This window comes from Bos javanicus, chromosome X, assembly GCF_032452875.1.
Source record: "Bos javanicus breed banteng chromosome X, ARS-OSU_banteng_1.0, whole genome shotgun sequence".
In the NCBI taxonomy this organism is placed as follows: Eukaryota; Metazoa; Chordata; class Mammalia; order Artiodactyla; family Bovidae; genus Bos; species Bos javanicus.
Window position 1 is genome coordinate 38,698,873 of NC_083897.1, and position 14,418 is coordinate 38,713,290.

Below are 14,418 nucleotides of genomic sequence, written 5' to 3' on the forward strand. Positions count from 1 at the left end.
CAAGAGACAAAAATAAATCCAGATAATTCAGAACGTACCAAGGAAAACACATATGCCTTCTATGTGATAAGCTCTCAGAATTATTTATTCAAAGAACTCACTGCAAAATTTTTTTAAAAAAGCTTAAAAATTAAACAGTTAATCATACCACATACCACCTCCTACAATACCAGATTCCTTTTCTTTTCTTCGTAGTAGTGGGTGTCGTAATCAATCCAAAACAAAAACAAAACAAGGGTTTGAATTGCTGAGACTCAGAAAGATCGATTAGCCAGAGCATCCTGCCCTCCCAAACCAGAGCCACTGGGTAGGTAAAGGAGCAGCCCAAGCCCACAGAGTGAACTGGGACACCAGGTCCAAGGAGCTGGCACACACACACGTGTGCCCAAAGCTGCATGGTGAGCCAGAAAGCCTGTCTCTTACGGCTCTGAGGAGACACAGGGAGGGTGCCACTGGTCACTCATGCTGGGTGCTGGACTCTGCAGGGGAAAGCCCCGAGGAGTGGCATGGGGTCCCTGCTCCAGAAGTTCATGACCCGCTGGGAAAAGCAACATGCCAGACACAGTTGTCCCTTCTGGCTACAGGGCCTGCACCAGATGTCTGCAGGGGTCGCTCGGGGCCCAAGGGAGGGGCACTCAGGCCCCCAGGCCCAGCAGCTGGGGGGGGCAGGATCTGCCTCTTCAAAGGCCATCCTCCTGAGTACTTTAAGCTGCACATCTGTTGGCAAAACACAAATACTGTTACCCAAATATGAAGCCACAGATGGCAAAGGCACCTGACAGCCTTTAAAATTCCTTTCTCCTGTTTTGCAAAGCTGCCCTGGGAAATCATGCTGTTAAATTATACACTCGTAAAGGATGTACAGACATACCTCAGGGAAACTTCGAGTTTAGTTCCAAACCACCACAAAAAACCAAGTATTACAATCAAGCGAATCACACAACTTTTTGTCATTTCCCAGTACATATAAAAGTTATGTTTACACTAGACTGCAGTCTATCAAATTGTACAAGAGCATTATGTCCAAAAACTGTGCAGATTTTACTTAAAAACTTTATTACTAAAAAATGTTAATCGTCATTTGAGCCGTGTAATAGTAACATCAAAGATGACTGATCAGAAGTCAGCATAACAGATACAGTAATAATGAAAATGCCTGAAATGCTGCAAGGATTATCATAATGTAACACAAAGACACAAAGTCAGCAAATGCTGCTGGGAAAAGAATGGTTGCACAAGTCTTCAGTTTGTAAAAAACGTATGACCTGTGAAACACTATTAATAAAGTAAAGCATGATGAAACAAGTCATGCCCTTCTGTTCAAAAAATGGAGGACTTGGGAATTCCCTGGCAATCTGGACTCCACACCTTCACTGCCACAGGCCCGGATTCACTCCAAGGTCGGTGAACTGAGATCCTGGAAGTTGTGTGCCATGGCCCGAAAAACAAACAAAAAAAAGTGGGGGACTAGTGCGGGTGCCATTTAGATTTTCACCAATGTATACCATGTTTTGGGCTAATTGCAAATCCTCCAAAAGTGTCTTAAACTCTAACTCCAAGGACTTCTCTGGTGGGCCAGTTGCTAAGAATCCGCCTTGGAAGGCAGGGGATGATGTAGGTTTGATCCCTGGTCGCTGACCTAAGATCCCACAGGCCTTGGGACAACTAAGCCCACACGCCACAAGTACTGAGCTCGCATGCCCCAACTAGAAAGTCCATGTGCTGCAGCGAGAGATCCTGGATGCTGCAACTAAAACCCGAGGTAGCCAAATCAGTTTAAAAAAAGAACAACTCCCCCGCAAAAAAACTCCAACTCCACACATCTGCCCTTTGTGTGCACTTTCTGCTCCAGATTGCAGATTTGATTAAACCATAAAGAATATCAGTGCACTTGGACACAGAGAAAGCTACTGAGTCAGTAGCAGAGCAGGTTGTATTCTAGGCTGCCCCTCTGAGTATAAGACAAAATCTTAGGGCAAGGTCCCACTACAGACTTCATCCACCCATCTATCCAGTATGTGTGCATAATTCCAGGCCTTGGAGATACCCCAGGGGAGACGCAGGGAGAAACCGAGTCAAACAGCATACAGGAGGTGGTGAGAAGGGAACGGTGAAGCAGGGGAAAGTGGCCAGGTGGAAGCAGGCATCCAGCTTCAGGGAGGGCAGCGCTGGGAAGGAGCCCACTGAGCCGACCTGAAGGAGACCCGAAAGGGAGCCATGGAATTCCTGGGGGAAGAATGTTCCTGACAAAGGGAGGAGCCAGGCTGAGACCCTCAAGCAGGGTAGGACCTGGAGGGGCCAGGGGGGCTGCAGTGGATGGGAGGCCGGAGGAGGATGACAGGAGCAGAGCTGGGGAGTGAGCAGCTCAGGGCTCTAGTGCTGGCTTTCTGAGCTGACCACCAAGAAGACAGAGTTGCTATTTACCGGGAAGGGGAGGCCAGGCAAAGGCCAAGCCTGAGGGACCGGGAGCTCAGGCTTGAACAGGTTCAGCTGGAGAAGCCTGCTGGAAGCTGAGCAGAGATGGCAAGTCAGTGCTGGATGCACAAGTCTGGGGTTCAGGGGCCCCAGTGAGCCTGGAGATGTGGAAGAGACAGCTGGTGACTCGTAGTGGGGGGTGAGGGTAGAGAGACGTCTGAGCCCCAGGCCCCCAACAGCACACAGGGAGACCCGGTGCACACTCAGCCAGGACCTCTCAGGACCCAGGGACACCACATACCATTCCCTGGTAGCTCAGTTGGTCAAGAAACCATCTGCAATGCAGGAGACCCTGGTTCGATTCCAGGGTCAGAAGATCTGCTGGAGAAGGGATAGGCTACCCACTCCAGTATTCTTGGGCTTCTCTGGTGGCTCAGACGGTAAAGAATCTGCCTGCAACGCAGGAGACCCCAGTTCAATTCCTGGGTTGGGAAGATCCCCTGTAGAAGGGATAGTCTACCTACTCCAGTATTCTTAGGCTTCTCTGGTGGCTCAGACAGTAAAGAATCCGCCTGCAATGTGGGAGACCTGGGTTCAATCCCTGGTTCAGGAAGATCTGCTGGAGAAGGGAACAGCTACCCCTCCAGTATTCTGGCCTGGAGAATTCCATGGGATAGTCCATGGGGTCACAAAGAGTCGGACACGACTGAGTGACTTTGGGCTTCCCAGGTGGTGCTAGTGGTAAAGAACACACCTGGCAATGCAGGAGACACTGGTTGTATCCCTGGGTTGGGAAGATCCCCTGGAGAAGGAAAATGGTGACCCACTCCAGTATTCTTGCCTGGAGGATCTCATGGACAGAGGAGCCTGGCGGGCTACAGTCCATGGGGTCGCATAAAGTCGGACACAACTGAGCACTCAAAGTAAACATAAGTAAGCCACCTCAGTGAACACGGCAAATAACCCCATCCTGGACAGTTCTGCCCCAGCAGGAATGACAGATAGTTAGATACACATACTATCAGAAAAGGACGAAAGCTACTGTTTGGAAAAAACAGGGCATTCAGGGAAGGCCCAAGTCAGCAGGTGCACAGCCTCAAGGAAGGGGAGGGACTGACTCACATGGATACTGGGGTCACACAGTGGAAACAGTGACAGAGTTTTATTTTCTTGGGTTCCAAAATCACTGCAGACGGTGACTGCAGCCATGAAATTAAAAGATGCTTACTCCTTGGAAAAAAAGCTATGATCAACCTAGACAGCATATTAAAAAGTAGAGACATTACTTTGCCAACAAAGGTCCATCTAGTCAAAGCTATGGTTTTCCCAGTATGACTCTGGGAATGATCGTGATTCTCACATCCCAGTCATGTATAGATGTGAGAGTTGAACCATAAAGAAAGCTGAGCACCGAAGAATTGATGCTTTTGAACTGTGGTGTTGGAGAAGACTCTTGAGAGTCCCTTGGACTGCAAGGAAGTCAAACCAGTCAATCCTAAAAGAAATCAATCCTGAATATTCATTGGAAGGACTGATGTTGAAGCTGAAGCTCCAATAATTTGGCCACCTGATGCGAAGAACTGACTCACTGGAAAAGACCCTGATGCTGGGAAAGATTGAAGGCAGGAGGAGAAGGGGACAACAGAGGATGAGATGGTTGGATGGCATCACCGACTTGATGGACCTGAGTCTGAGCAAGCTCTGGGAGCTTGTGATGGACAGGGAAGCCTGGTGTGCTGCAGTCCATGGGGTTGCAAAGAGTCAGACACAACTGAGTGAATGAATAACAATAACTAGCTGCCACAAGAGGCACGAGAGAATCCTCTGCTAGTCTCCACATGGAGCGGAATCACGCAACAGCTTGATTTCAGACCTCTGGCCTCCGGCACTGTGCCAGAATGTCCTACTGTTGGTGGAAGCTGCCCACTTTGGGGTCCTTTGATGCAGCTATCCCATAAACTCATCAGCTTCTATTTGAGCTCTACTTCTCACTAGACTCCCAAGCTTTCACAAAGGATCTATGCACCTTCTGTCCTCCTCGTCTTTTTCAAAGAGGAAGTGCCTACCTGGAGCCTGCCCTTCCATGGCCTCTCGTCAAGCAAGGACTCTGCTCGTCCAGGATGCCATCTCCTCCATCTCCACCTCCTCATGCAAACATGTTCTCAGATCCATCTACCTGAAAAAGACCCTCTGCAACCCCACAACTGACATTGACCCCATCCACCCCTATTTCTCTGGTCCTCATCACAACAAAACTTCTCAGAAAGAATTGTGTATACCCAGCCTCCACTCCCTCACCTCCCAACCATCCATTCTAATCTGGCTTCTGTCCTCACTGCCTGATAAAGCTCTCCAGATTATACCAGCCCCTTGCTTAAATCCTTCACTAGAGGATGACAACTGTGTACATGCACGTGCTCTTAGCCCTCCAAATCTCAAAGAAACAAAGTTCAGATGTATAAAGAGGAAGAATCCTCCAACAGACGACAGAAATGATAGCAGGAGACTTCTGAACAGATGAGATATGGTTCACAAATTTCCAGATGCTGGAAATAGTGTGGGGACTAACAGAGTGAATAGTAGTCAAGGAAGCTACACAGGAGAGGGGAGCCCCTGTTAAAACCCCCCAAAATGCTCAGATCAGAGCAGACCAGACTTGGGGCAAGCAGTGGCCCTCAAACTCTCCCGGACAGACAAGTCACCTGGGGGGTTGTTGACCATCATATTCTGATCCAGAAGGTTTGGGTGCAGGGCATTTTCAGCCAGCTCCCTAGTGAGGGTGATGGCAATAGGGTTGGTGAGTGTTGCACACGTGGAGTGCAAGGTGCCACTTTCCCCCACAGGCCAGAAACCAGACAGTTTTTTCTAAGTTTGCAGCTGGAACCTTCTTGTCTTCCCTGCAAGGCTCCTGGTGGGGCTGACAGTAGGCCAAGCGAAGCCCACCTCTGTCCATGGCGTTTGTCTGCTTCCCACAAGAGCCAAGTCTGCAGGTCAGCCTGCCCTGCTCAGCCCTCCACTCCCATAAAACTCCTACGCCCACCCTCCCCAGGGGAAGGGACCCTGCAGGGCAGGGGTGACTCCACCAGAGAGCAGGGGCAGGGGGCCCACCACCCAGGCCTCCTGTCCCCAATACAAACAGCTCTCCAGGGTTTGGGGAAGAGACCCAGCAATATGGAAGAGAGATCAATTCTGTCCCTAGAGGACACAGAATAGTCTCATGTTTTTGAAGATAATTTAGCCGTAAAACCACAACAGAAACATCTACAAACAAGAAAGAAACAGACAATGGGAGTTCAGAGGTTAAAAATGGGTTAGTCACAAATACAAAACAACAGAGCATCACTGTTTACAACAGGAAAAGACTGAAAAGTACCCAAATGTCCATCCACAGAGAGCTGCTTGACTAAAGCATGGTTCATCTGCATAACAGAGTCTGTGCAGCAGGAACAAAAAGAATGCGGAAGGGAGAGCTCCATACCACTATAAGCAAGGAGGGTATCAACACTGGTAGGGAGTGATCTCCAGGACAGAGGAAGTAAAAACAAACAAAACAAGATGCAGAACAGTATATAAAACATGTTTTTTGTATAAGCAGGATAAATAAGAATATATGTATATATTGGTTTATTTTTTATTTCCCACCATGTCGAGTTTATTATTCCAATGGCACTAATACAGCTGGAGGCGCTCAGTGACACTGTGCGGGTGGGGTTTCCTGCCTTCTAGCTTCTGTCCAAAGAGAACATACCTGCTTGTTTCTTGCCCCCTTCTGGAGGAAAATCCACTAGGGGCCATTTACCCAAATAAACCTCTTAATGCATTTATTTTTAACTTTTTTTTGACATTAAGTTTCCCTCTCAACAAAAAAGTATTGGTTGTTCCATCCCCTCCCCCATCCCCACCAGCCAGATAAGACCCTGCTGCGAGGGCACTTGTTGCCCCTGAAATCTGGAAATAAATATCAAAAGAAACGGCATCAAGTTCATGTTGAGCGATGGCACGAAGTGGGCCCCAGAAACCTGTCAGGCAGAGCATTACTGCAGCCTTGAAGTGTTGTGGGGAATGTGGGGGCTTGCTGCTGTGGTCACTTGTCCCTGGGCACGGGGGCTGCACCCCACCTTGTGGTGGGCTAAGCGGAGGCCGCCTACAACTTGTCCAGGAAGTTGTCCAGGGCTGGGATGCCTTCCTTCAGGCCTTTGCGCTTGTGTGTCTCTGCCACCACCTGACTGGGGCACAGCTGGTATTGTCAAAGGGGTCACCGGGCAGGATCTGCCAGTGGTCAAACACACACTGGGGGAAGGCCTGGCCGCCTGTGTTGGACCTCAGGTCAGCGGTGAAGCCAAAGGACTTTGACAGGAAGGTAGGCCTTCACGACAAACATGGGGGTGCTGGCCACCTGGGTCTCCTCAAAGATGTGGCCCCGCTTCCTGTTCAGGATGCTGTAGATGCCACCAACCACTTGTTCCGGACACTGGATCTCCGCAAGATAGATGGGCTCCATGAGCCGGGGCTTCAGCACACTGGCATACAGGCAGCACCGAGCTGTGGGGATGATCTGGCCACCCCCACGGTGGATGGCATCAGTGTGCAGCGTCACATCATGGACATCAAAGCGCGCGCCCCCATGTTCTCCTCTCACAGCGCCCCCTCCTTGGTGGCCCACTGGAAGCCAGCCACCACACTGTCCTTGATTTCACTGAGGTATTGCACACCTTTGGTGATGTCCGTGAGGATGTTGGGGCTCGTGCCATCAGGGCCGAAGCACCAGATCTTACGGGCCTTTGCCACGTCCCACTCGTACTTCTCAGCCAGGTAGCGGGCCCGCTGCTTGAACTCCTGGCGGGCGGCCACCTCACCCTTGTCGATGTCCTCAGCCAGGCTATCAGGGAAGGGCCATGCCTTCATGTAAAGCCTATTGTGCTTGTTGGGTGACTTTGACAGGCAGAGCACGTTCGACTCCTTGCTGATAGTCTCCCGGTATGAGACAACTGGGTCAGATTTCTTGATGGGGATGCAAGCATGATCCTCCTCCAGGTCCTTGAGGCAGATCTCCAAGTGCAGCTCCCCAGACTCCTCAATGATGTACTGCACCATGGGGTCCGACTTGGCCAGCCGCTTCAGACCTTCCACCAGCTTGGGCAGGTTGGCCGGGTTCTTGGCCTCCACAGCGATCCTGACAACAGGGCTCACACTGAACTTCATCACCCGCACGTTGTGGGCATGCTCAAAGGTGGTGATGGTGCCAGTCTTCACCAGGAATTGGTCCACGCCCACCAGGCCCACAATGTTGCCACAAGGCACATCCTTGATAGGCTCCATGTAATGGCCCATCATCAGGATTGTCCTCTGGATCAGCTTCAGGTACAGGTCCTCCTTCTTCCCAGGAGTATAGTTGGGTCCCATGATGCGGACCTTCAGGCCAGTAGACACCAGCTCTGAGAAGACCAGGCCAAAGGCACAGAACCGACCTTTGGCAGAGGTCGGCACCATTTTGGAAATGTACATCATGAGAGGGCCTTTGGGATCACAGCTTTTAATGCCCATGGCTGCCTCATCGTCTGGGGGCCCCTCGTACAGGAGCTCACTGCAGTACTTCTGGGCCGTCACAGGGGAAGACAGTGGATGGTGATCATCTACAGCAGGGCATCCCCAGGAGGCAGCCAGCGGCACATCACAGCTTTCAGAAGTGGTTTACCCTCCTTGTCCTTATCTTTACTGTCCAACTTGACGTCCAGTTTTTCAATTAGTTTTGCCATCTCCTCTTTCTTGAAGTTCATGATTGCATCAAACACCTTGAAGACTGGGTCCAGGATAAGCTGGTAGAACGTCCGTGGCAGCTTCTTGCCATCAGGGCTGTTGGCTGACTTGCTGAACTTGCCGGTGGCTGGATCAAAGTACCGGTCTCCCCACAGCTTTTTCATCATGTCCTCCACCTTCTTGGCCCGCTCAGCAGGCCCTAGCTGTCCCTCGCCCTTGGTGGCAAACTTGGCCACATACATCTCTGCAAACTGCTTCAGGGTAAAGGCCCAACCGTGCAGACCAGACCTGAAGCCAACAGTACCAAGGACGGGGTCGATCATGATGTTGCCCAAGGGGCCACTCTCGCCCTCACCATAGGTAGAGATAATGATGTTGACGTTCTCCACGATGCGCTGGAAGGTTTGGTAGAGCTCCTCAGGCTCCAGCTGCAGCTCAGGCAGGGCCCGGTCCATCTTGTTCATCGTCAGCACTGGCTTGACGCGCTCGGCAATGGCCTGGCACAGCACTGTCTCTGTCTGCACACACATACCCGACACGCAGTCCACCACCACCAAGGCACCGTCAGTGACACGGAGCACGGCTGTCACCTCTGAGGAAAAGTCGACGTGCCCAGGGGAGCTGATGAGGTTGATGAGGAAGCCAGAGCCATCCTTGCTCTGCTTGATGAAATTCAAATCGTCCTCTGAAAGCTCATAGAAAAGGGAGATGGCCGTTGACTTGATGGTGATGCAATGCTCCTGCTCGTCTTTCCGGGTGTCAGTGAAGCGGGTCTCCCTAGTCCGGGCAGAGGCGATGACACCCGCCTTGCACACCAGGGAGTCCGTCAGAGTGGACTTGCCATGGTCCACGCGGCCAATGACAGACATGTTCCGGATGTTGGCCTTCTTGTCCATGATGGCCCGGATCTGGTCTACTGTGAAGTTCACCACGGTGGCAGATGGTGGTGGATTCTCCAAGGAAGATCTGAGCGAGCTAGGTCACGCCAAGGATGGCGGCGGCGACGACGGCGGAAGAGCTGGTTTATCTTTTTGCCAGAGGAAGCAGTAGAAGGATAAGAAAGAAACTAATAACTTCTAAGCATTATATGGGCTTAGCTTCTTCCTATTAATTTTTTTTTGGCCTTTTAAAAAATTATATCTTTCAGGTATACAGCACTTATACGATACAAAGTGGTCACCACAAGTCTAATTATCATCTGAGGCTTGGCTTTTATTTAAATTCAAGTCTCTTATACTAGATTCAATAGATACAAATTTCATTTCAATACATGTGATCGGAATAAGTATAACAAAACAGAATTATAAAACCCATACGTTTTGTTTACATGTACATAAAGTGTGCATATAGGCTATTAACATAAAGAATCATGTAGGAGGAAATGGTAACCCACTCTAGAATTTCTGCCTGGAGAACCCCATGGACAGAGGAGCCTGGTGGGCCATAGTCCATAGGGTCGCAAAGAGTCAGACACGACTGAAGCGACTTAGCACACACATAAAGAATCATTATGACAATCATAACTCTGTTATTCTACAATCATAACTGAAGAAATTTGCTAAAGGAGAAATTCCCCAATTAAATTAGGCTTGACTGTATTCTACAAATAAAGAGAAAAAGCAAACCACAACACTGAAAACAAATAAAGCTAACTACATCAAATCAGTAACATAACCACACAAAAAAGAATTATTCCAAGTGACTTTTCCCCAACACATTATGAAGAAAAATTTCAAACATACAGAAAAATTGAACAAACTGTACAAAGAACACCCATATATATATCATCCAGATTCTACCATTATTGACATGATTCATCCACACATCAATCCATCTTATTTTTGATGCATTTCAAAGTTCACCAGTACGCTTCATCTCCAAACAAGTTAGCATGTATACCATTGACTAGAGATGAAAACTCGTTTTTAGGTAAAATTTACATCCAGTAAAATGACAAATTTTAAGTGTACCATCTGATGAGTTCTGTCAAGTGTATGCACCTGTATAAGCCAAACCCTATCAAGATAAAAGATGTTACCATGGTCACAGAAAGTTTCCCTGGCACCAGTTTCTAGTCAGCCCCACCCCATATCCTCAGCAACATTTGGTGTTGTCAGTTTTCAGTTTTGGCCTTTCCAGTGGGTGTGTAGTGGTATTTTATTGTGGCTTTAATTTGCATTTCTCTGATGACTGTTAGTACTTTTTCACATGAAAACTGGTCATCACTCAAATGCCTTCCTTTATGAAGTACTTACTAAAATCTTTTCCTGTTTCAAAAATAGACTGTCTTTTTTATTATTGAATTGTAAGAGTTCTTTATGTATTCTGGATATAAGTCATTTGTCAGATATACGACTTTCCTATTTACAACTTGTGTCAACTACTTCTCAATGACTTCTGTCTTTTCATTTTCTTAATCTTACCTTTGGAAAAGAAAAAGTTTTAAGTTTTAATGAAGTCCAATGTATCCATTTTCCCCTTTAATAATTACTGCTTTCTGTATGCTAAGAAACCTTTATCTCTAGATTGTGAAGACATTCTCCTGCTTTTTCCTAAAAGCTTTATATTTAGATCCATAATTAATCTTGAATTAAATTTCACGTATGGCATGTTCAGTTCAGTTGCTAAGTAGTGTCCAACTCTTTGCAACCCCATGGACTGCAGCACACCAGGCTTCCCTGTCCATCACAAACTCCCAAAGCTTGCGAAAACTCACGTCCATTGAGTTGGTGATGCCATCCAACCATCTCATCCTCTGTCATCCCCTTCTCCTCCTGCCTTCAATCTTTCCCAGCATCAGGGTCTTTTCCAGTGAGTCAGTTCTTTGCATCAGGTGGCCAAATTATTGGAACTTCAGCTACAGCATCAGTCCTTCCAATGAATATTCAGGACTGACTTCCCTTAGGATTGACTGGTTTGACTTCCTTGCAGTCCAAGGGACTCTCAGGAGTCTTCTCCAACACCACAGTTCAAAAGTATCAATTCTTCGGTGCTCAGCTTTCTTTATGGTTCAACTCTTACATCTATACATGACTGGGATGTGAGAATCACGATCATTCCCAGAGTCATACTGGGAAAACCACAGCTTTGACTAGATGGACCTTTGTTGGCAAAGTAATGTCTCTACTTTTTAATATGTTCTCTAGGTTGGTCATAGCTTTTCTTCCAAGGTGCAAGCATCTTTTAACTTCATGGCTGCAATCACCATTTGCAGTGATTTTGGAGCCCAAGAAAATAGTCTGTCACTGTTTCCATTGTTTCCCCATCTATTTGCCATGAAATGACTGGACTGGATGCCATGATCTTTGTTTTTTTTTTAATGTTCAGTTTTAAGCCAGCTTTTTCACTCTCTTCTTTCACTTTCATCAAGAGGCTCTTTAGTTCCTCTTCACTTTCTGTCATAAGAGTGGTGTCATCTGCATATCTGAAGTTACTGATATTTCTCCTGGCAATCTTGATTCCAGTTTGTGCTTCATCCAGCCTGGCATTTCTCATGATGTACTCTGCATATAAGTTAAATAAGCAGGGTGACAATATACAGCCTCTTTTCCCAATTTGGAACCAGTCCATTGTTCCATGTCCAGTTCTAACTGTTGCTTCTTGACCTGCATACAGATTTCTCAGGAGGCAGGTCAAGCGGTCTGGTATTCCCATCTCTTTAAGAATTTTCCAGTCTGTTGTGATCTATACAGTGAAAAGCTTTAGTGCGATCAATGAAGCAGAAGTACGTGTTCTTCTTGAGTTCTCTTGCTTTTTCTATGATCCAACAGATATTTGCAATTTGATCTTTGGTTCTTCTGCCTTTTCTAAATCCAGCTTGAACATCTGGAAGTTCTGTTCACATACTGTTGAAGCCTATGGAGAATTTTGAGCATCACTTTGCTAGCGTGTGAGATGAGTTCAATTGTGCAGTAGTTTGAACATTCTTTGGCACTGCCTTTCTTTGGGATTGGAATGAAAACTGACCTTTCCCAGCCCCGAGGCTACTACTGAGTGTTCCAAATTTGCTGGCATATTGAGTGCAGCACTTTCACAGCATCATCTTTTAGGATTTGAAATACCTCAGCTGGAATTCCATCACGTCCACCAGCTTTGTTCTTATTGATGCTTCCTAAGGCCCACTTGACTTCAGAAACCAGGATGTCTGACTCTAGGTGAGTGATCACAGCATTGTGGTTATCTGGGTCATGAAGATCTTTTTTGTGTAGTTCTTCTGTGTATTCTTGCTACCTCTTAATATCTTCTGCTTCTGTTCAGTCCATACCGTTTCTTTTATTGTGCCCATCTTTGCATGAAATGTTCCCTTGGTAGCTCTAATTTTCTTGAAGAGATCTTCAGTCTTCCCTGTGGTGAGCAGCAGGTGAAATCTCTATTCATTCCTTCTGCCTTAGCTGGAGTTGGGTAGAGTTTCTATGAAGAATTTGCCTACCTTCCCCACTGCCTGTGGCTAATCTGATTTCCAGAATTTCTGCCTTCATTCCTCTTATTCCTTAACCCTCGAGTCTAGGACTCTATCAAAGTTTCTGTTTCCCTGCAGCAGCACTGAGGAGGACTGCCTGTGGGTAAATAGCTGTTTTTCATCTAATGCAGTTTCCTTCTTCCAAGTATCGACTTCCCTCTAATTTCTGCCTGTTTTCAGTCTCTCTCTAGTGCCTTAAAACAAGTGGTTTTTTATTTTTGTCTTGAGTTGTTAGCTGTTATCTGCAAGGAGGTGGGAGGTAGTCCAAAATGAGCTACCTCACTACTACTAGAAGCAAATCCTCCAGGTGGTTTTTGAACACAGTAATCTTGATTTTATGTCCCTGGTAAGATATATCCTAAGGACAAGAAGAAATCTGAAACTTCATTCATAATTATTATTTTTGTAGTACTAATGACATTATAATTTGATAATTATTTTATGTATATTACAAGATTAAGTAACCTTTAATGTTAATTAGGAATGAACTTTTTTTGTGTAAGAAAAAGATATATAAGGGTAAAATAAAGTTGAAGACAAATCCACTAATGTTAATTTAATGACAAACCCTCTAATGTTAATTTCCATTGTAGACATCGTTATGTATTTGTGAGGTAAGAAAGCTTTTCAGTATGTTTTCTAGCTTTGTCCACTGAAAGATCATAGATACAATGGCATCCCAGTAAGAGTGTGCACATCTAACACTGAAATTCTAAATACCATTTCCCACTAAAAGGATCCAGAACTCTTGGAACCAGTTCTGGGTTAGGAAAAGCACACATTGGGATGGAATGTCTTATCCCAGAAAGCAAAGAATCACTCAAAGACTAATTAATAAGGGTATGCCAAGATGACACAGGTGCCAGCATAAAGGGAATCTCACTGGCCACATTTGGAATAATTTGATCAAGAAAGAATAGTGACTTTGGCTGCAGAGTAAAACATTTAATAAGTAAAATTCCACGAGTCTATATTGACATGAAAGAGAACAGAAAATACAACAGCAAATATTTTGCCACCATTTCAGGTGATCATTACACCAGCTCCTTACTCTGGAATTTAGTTATCAAAGGTAAACATTTAGCATTTTTACTGATCCAGGGTTATTATATCCCCTTCCAGAGAGGGGAAGTGTTTTATGGACTAAAGGTGATGGAACAGGAACCACTGTTGTGAATATGAATGCCAACAAGGGAGGTAATGTAAGCTGTCTTCTTTTGTAACTCCCCAACATTGTCAAATCAAGAAAGACACATAAATATACAATTTAGTTCTGACAGTAACCAAAGAAACTCAAAGGAGACACCATGTAAAGCTGGCATCGCATCTCTGGGTCATGGAACAGGAGAGGAGAGGGCTAGACTGTTGTTTTCACCATAACCTTGAGGTTATGCTGTTATCAAGGGGCTGTAATACTTTGATTATAAAATCAAAATCCAAACAGCCTAACCCTTTGATAGCTCCCTACTATTATGACATTAATGTCAAAAATCCTGCACCCACCTTGTCAGCCACTCAGCCTGCATCTCAGCTCCCAACCCCTGCTCTGCCGTAGCCTGCTTAAGTATCTCAGTTGATGAAGCTCTGGCCAGACTCGGGGCTTTCACAGGTACTCTTCTCCACCTGGAAAGCCCTCCTCCACTCTGGGCTTTGCCCCCTTGGTCCCTCACTTCAGCACTGCCTCCTTAGGGCGGGCCTCCATATCCCTCCCAAGGCTGGGCTATTCCTCCATTACACATGATCACAGTGAACCCTCTTCCAACTCCTCCTTTAGAACACTGAACCCA

The 14,418-nt window shown here is 46.6% G+C and overlaps 2 protein-coding genes across 2 annotated transcripts in view; both read right to left on the reverse strand.

Annotated features, from left to right (window-relative positions):
- MECP2 (methyl-CpG binding protein 2) overlaps positions 1-14,418 on the reverse strand; it is a 60,836-nt gene that overhangs the window by 32,131 nt on the left and 14,287 nt on the right. The gene's annotated exons all lie outside the window — the stretch shown is intronic.
- Positions 7,979-9,199, reverse strand: LOC133242810 (elongation factor 2-like). The gene has a single exon (XM_061409010.1). It carries the CDS (start codon positions 9,066-9,068, stop codon positions 8,049-8,051), a length of 1,020 nt encoding a protein of 339 aa, XP_061264994.1. The 5' UTR covers positions 9,069-9,199; the 3' UTR covers positions 7,979-8,048.